Genomic DNA, 6000 nt, shown 5'->3' with positions numbered 1-6000 from the left:
GAACCCTGGTTGGGGTTGCTGAGGTTGCAGGGTAAGGATGGCCGCGCAGCGGAGACACGGTAGGCGGGGCCGGGAGGCTGAGGGTACCGGGGGTTCTGAGGGGTGGGGACTATGGGGGACACGGGACTGTGGGAACCCAGGGCTGTGGGAACCCGGAACTGTGGGAAGACTTGGAGGCTCTGGGGACCTGGGGTTGGGGGGCGCCAGGACGGCGGGAACCCCGGGCTCTGGGGACCCAGAGTCTGTGGGGAGACCCAGGCCTGGGGGCACTCGGGACTGTGGGGGGACCCGGGGCTGTGGAGGTCCAGGGCTGTGGGGACTTGGGACTGTGGGAACCCGGGACTGTGAGACCTGGGGCTGTGGGGACACCCGGGACTGTGGGGGCCCGGGGCTGGGCAGGGACCTGGGGCTGTGAGGGGTAGGGGGTGTGGGGGATCCAGGGCTGTGAAGGACTAGGGACTGTGGGGACTCAGGGCCGTGGAGACCTGGAGGCTGTGAGTGATCTAGGACTGTGGGAGCTGCTGCCTGCTCAAACCCCAGATTTTAGTTCTCAGCCAAGATTCCTGCCCAACTGCAGGGACCCCAGACCTGGGCCAAGGGTTGCCTCTGGGCAGGGTTATCCCCAGGACTCTCTGGGACACATAGGCCCAGACTTAGTCTGGGAATCTCTGGGTGTCTAGGAGCGACAAGGCCTGTGGCACCCGGACCCTGGGGACACCTTGGTGTGAGCAAATGTGAGAATGCCCCAACTGGATGTGGAACCTGGCAGGACACCTTGTAACTTTTCTCCTCACTTGATGCACAGCAACAAGCCTCTCTGAGCCAGTTTGTTTATTTGTAAAACAGAGATGATGATTCTATTCATCTGCAGGGACTCTGAATTGCTGGGCACTTAACTAATATTTATTTAAGTGATGGTGGTATTTTTACCAGCACCAAAGGCAAGGTGGGTACATTTAATTGGTTAACCTGGCAAGTGCCTTAGAATGAATGTCAGAGATACAGAGGATTGCAGGCACCTCAAGGGAAAGTCCAGCAAACTTCTCCTTACCCTATTATCATCAACATTAAAATGAAAAGAAGAAAGATTATATTTTCCCGGTTTTATTCACATATGACTGATATTTAGCACTGTATGGATTTAAGGTGTACAGCATAGTGACTTAATGGACTATATTCTGCAAAATGACCACCCAGTAACTTAACATCCATCACCTTCGGTACAGAATTTCTTTTTTCCTTGTGATAAGAACTTTTAGAACCTACTTTCTCCCTTAGCACCTTTCAGATGGGCCTCACAGCAGTGTTAACTACAGTCACCATGCTGTACATTACATCCCAGGGCTCGTTTACCTTATAACTGGAAGTTTGTACCTTTTGACCACCTCTTCCCTTTTCTCCCATCCCCCACCTGCCTCTGGCAACCACCAATCTGTTCTGCAGCTATAATTTTTTTTTCGTTTTTTGTTTTGTTTTTTTTTTTTTTGCTTCTTAGGGCCACACCCACAACATATGGAGGGTCCCAGGCTAGGGGTCGAATCGGAGCTATAGCCACCAGCCTATACCTCAGCCACAGCAACAGAAGTTCCGAGATGTATCTGTGACCTACATCACAGCTCACAGCAGCTCTGGATCCTTAACTCACTGAGTGAGGCCAGGGATCGAACCTGCATCCTCATAGATCCTGGTCAGATTTGTTGAGAACACCAAACTCTTTTTTTTTTTTTTTTTTTGATTCCACATGTAGGTGAATTCTTACAGTATCTTCTTTCTTTGACTCATTTCACTTAGCGTAATGCCCTAAGGGTGATCCACATTGATACAAATGGCAAGATTCATTCTCTATTGCTGAATAGTATTCCATCTTATATCTACACCACATCTTCTTTATTCATTATCCATTGTTGGATACTTAGGTTGTTTCCATACCTTGGCTATTGTGAATAGTGCTGCAGTGAACACTAGGGTACATGTATCTTTTGGAGTTGGTCTTTTTTTCTCTTTGAGTAAATATGCAGAATTGCATAGATCATATGGTAATTCTATTTTTAATGAGTTTTGTTTTTTTTGCAGAAATTCCTGGGCCAGAGATTGAACTCATGCCAGAGCAGTGACAATGCCAAATACTTAACCTCTAGGCCACTGGGGGCCTCCTGGTAGTTTTATTTTTAATTTTTTGAAGAACCTCCAGCCTGTTTCCACCATGGCTGCATCAATATACATTTCCACCAATAGTGCACAAAGGTTCCCTTTTTGCCACATCCTCACCAACATTTGTTTTTTCTTGTCTTTTTGATGATGACCATTCTGATAGGTGTGAGGTGACATCTCATTGTGGTTTGATTTGCATTTCCCTAGTCTGTATTTATTTTATTTATTTATTTATTGCTTTTTAGGGCCACACATGTGTGGCATATGGAAGTTCTCAGGCTAGGGGTTGAATCAGAGCTGTAGCTGCCAGCCTACGCCTCAGCCACAGCAACACAGGATCCTTAACCCATGAAGTGAGGCCAGGGATTGAACCCATGTCTTCATGGTTACTAGTTGGCTTCATTACTGCTGAGCCACAATGGGAACTCCTGCATTTCTCTAATCTTAAGGATCTTTTATCGTACCTATTGGCCACCCTATGTCTTCTTTGGAGAAATGTCTGCTCAGTTCCTCTGCCCATTTTTATTCAGATTGTTTGTGGGTTGTTGTTGTTGTTTGCTACTGAATCGTATTGGTTCTTTATATATTTTGGATATATAGCGTGCAAACATTTTCTCCCCTTCAGTAGGTTGCCTTTTCATTTTGTTGGTGGTTTTCTTAGCTGTGTACCTGGCCAGAACTCACTGAGCTCCTCCGCCCTTCATTCGCTCATGCCCACTGTGTGTTGGGCTCTGGAATACAGGAAGTCTGCCTTCTAGAAGGATTCAGCCAGTGACCTGGGGTGCCACATCCCCCTGTGGGCGCTGACCAGTGGGGAGGGCTAATCCCTGCAGTGGGGCTGAGGGGTGGGAGGTGTGCTTGGGAGGCTGCAACTCGCTTTCTTCTAGGTCTGACAAATGCTGGGCTGGTGTGTGTGCAGTTTGGGGGTGGGGGGTGCACCTTGAAGGAGCTCCCTGTGACCCTCATGCCTTGTCTGTAGGTGGGTGCTGCTGTCAAGCTGGCCTGTCAGTGGTCACCAGAAGAGATGCAGGACAGGCTCAGGAAGGCCAGCTTGTTATGCACCCAGGGCCACACAGGGAAGTGCCAGGGGTCAGGGTGGGGGGCAGAAGGCAGGACATGGGTGGTGAGGCCCCAGCCTTTACTGGGATCTTCAGGGGACAGGTTGGGGAGGGAACATGTAAGACTGGCCGGTTTTAATGGCTTTGTTGGGCTCTGGGCAACAGGGGTATCCCAAGCTGCCTGGCACCCTACGTGGGGGATTCATTCAGGCCAAGGAAGGTCACCTCTTGGGACAGGGAGAGCAGAGGAGGCCTGGCCTGGCTGGTGGTTGGGAGAGGCCATCAGGTGGCTGCTGGCTGGGAGAGGCCATCAGAACATCATAAGAGACAGAAAATTTAAGATCTGTGCAATACAAGGTGAACAGTGAAGCCATGAGGACCAATCACCCAGGCCCCATGTATGAAGTGGGAGGGTCATGTGACAGCTACGCCCTGGCTGTGAAGAAGACACTCTGGTGGCTAAGGGGCAGCCTTGCTCGGGTGGGGTACCCGTGCTCAGCCCAATGGCTAGAGGAATGACAGTGCCTGGACGAGGCTTCAGGACAGGAGGAAGAGGACAGTCCCTTGAGGAGGGGGGATGATGATAGGGAGCAAGGGAGCTTCCTGTTCGGGTGGGGAGTAGGAGCGATGGATGCCAGCTGATCCTCTCCCAGTGAGCAGATAACCTGGCCCGGGTCAGGCAAGTCTAGTGCTCCTTGGGTTGAATTCAGAATCTCTATTGAGAAAACCAGTGTCCATTAGATTGGAAAAGATGAAAGCACTGGAGCAAAGGGAGTGGGCTATTCTGTATCTTGCTCTCAGACTGCCCTGCCCGGGCCCTCACATCCTCTGGGTGAGGAGCAGGGCCAGAGGTCTGGGTTCAAGAGGCCACCCTGAGGGCCCGGGGCCATGACTGCCCTCTGTGCATCCTCTGGGTGAGTACCAGTCACCAGAACCCACAGAAATAAGAGTAGCCCTGCATGCACTTAAAATGTTTCTGAATGGCTAACAGCATAGAAATTGCTGCCAGAAAAACTCTACAAAAATTTTGGACAGAGTTTAGAATATGTTTTTAAGAATTAAAGTTTGGGGAGAAAATGAATATTTATGTCTGCTACTTAGATGGGGAGACCACCTCAGACTGGTCATGGCATAAGCAGCTAATTAAGCCCCATTTGAGTACTATTTCTGGCCTTATTTTGAGAACTATTTTCCCTTTAATTAATATTTCAGAAAGCTTGCCAACTCTTGCTTAAGTCTTAGCTAATTGTTTTTCCATTTATAATTCTGTGATGAAACTCATTAAGAAACTATCATTCATTGAGTTAGCATACTATGCTGAGCTTTTCTTTCTTGTGAATTGATGTGGTGCTATTATCAATTTATTCCTTTATTCCTAACAACTGTTAAAAACCCCATAGTGAATATTATTGTTGAAAAAGTTATGGATAGGTTGGCAGGTGACATGGTCTTCACTAAAAAGAGAAAATTGAAAATACCAGATTTCAAGAAATGCATTATCCTGGAGTTCCCTTCATGGCTCAGTGGAAACGAACCCAACTAGTATCCATGAGGAAATGAGTTCAATCCCTGGCCTCAGTGGGTTAAGGATCTGGCATTGCTGTCAGCTGTGGTGTAGGTCACAGACCTGGCTCTGATCAGTGTGGCTGTGGCTGTGGCTGTGGTGTGGGCTGGCAGATTTAGCTCTGATTTGACCCCTAGCAAGAGAGCTTCCATATGCCACACCTGCAGTCCTAAAAAAAATAAAAGAAATACAGTAACCCTAAGAAAATTTAAAGTGTCTCTTAGGAGATACAGATATCAGGTAGAAAAAGGAATCAGCTGAGTATTTTCTGAGGAGGGGGAATGTCTTCCTTTTCTTTATGATGTGGTGTGGCATGTGTGTTTGTTTTCTCAGTGGCTTGTTTTGGAATATTTTCTCTAATATGCCAGTCTAAGGTCAGGAAGCCATCATCAAATTAGCCATGGTGAAAGTTTGGATTAATGTTCATTTCTGGTCTTATTTTCAGTAGCAGTTTTTCATTTATATACAATTTCAAAAAGCCTGCCAACTCTCATTTCAAATTCTAAATAATCACTTTTCCATTTGAATAATCACTCTAAAAATGTATGTCATAAACCTGTTTGTTCTGATGTTTCTTTCATAATGAAATACGTCAAGACGTCACATTTTAAAAGTTATTTGTTAATATTTGTGGTCTTTTATTTTCATGTAATTCCTCTGAGCATGTGGCACCATCTGTTTTAACATCCACCCTTTGAGATGTAGTTTTTAGCTAATTTTATTCCTCATGTGCCCAGATTAGCACTGCACGTTTTTTTGTCCTCATAGAGTCATGCTTTTCCAAGAGGCGATGGTACGGAGAGATGATAACAAAGGTTTTGAAGTATTTGGCTGGAGATTCACTGTGAGTCAGTATCATTTCTAATCTCACCCATTATCAGAAAGCCTTACAGGAAATATTTTTTTTTTACTTTTGTCTTTTTGCCTATGTCTTGGGCCGCCTCCGCGGCATATGGAGGTTCCCAGGCTAGGGGTCCAAACGGAACTGTAGCCGCCGGCCTACGCCAGAGCCACAGCAACGCGGGATCCGAGCCGCGTCTGCGACCTACACCACAGCTCACGGCAACGCCAGATCGTTAGCCCACTGAGCAAGGGCAGGGATCGAACCCGCAACCTCATGGTTCCTAGTCGGGTTTGTTAACCACTGAGCCAGGACGGGAATGCCGACAGTATATATTTAATCAAAACAAATGTATGGTTTTATAGCAATGTGAGGTAAAGCATGTT

General features: G+C 47.2%; 1 protein-coding gene across 7 annotated transcripts in view; it reads left to right on the top strand.

Moving 5' to 3' along the window:
* Window positions 1–6000, top strand: part of ERICH1 (glutamate rich 1) — a 51940-nt gene continuing 45940 nt past the window's right edge. For all 7 annotated transcript variants that reach the window (XR_014829681.1, XR_002339062.2, XM_084999724.1 and 4 more), the window contains exon 1: window positions 1–59. Coding sequence is in view for 5 of the 7 variants with exons in the window: in XM_084999724.1 (XP_084855850.1) it covers window positions 38–59 (22 nt within the window). In the remaining 2 variants the exon portion in view is untranslated. The remainder of the gene's footprint in view (window positions 60–6000) is intronic.

Source organism: Sus scrofa, chromosome 15, assembly GCF_054392235.1.
Source record: "Sus scrofa isolate SSC_HxYL_T2T_F1_AM1 chromosome 15, Sscrofa_HxYL_maternal_Yorkshire_Landrace_v2.0, whole genome shotgun sequence".
In the NCBI taxonomy this organism is placed as follows: domain Eukaryota; kingdom Metazoa; phylum Chordata; class Mammalia; order Artiodactyla; family Suidae; genus Sus; species Sus scrofa.
This window is presented reverse-complemented; position numbering and strand designations above follow the sequence as displayed.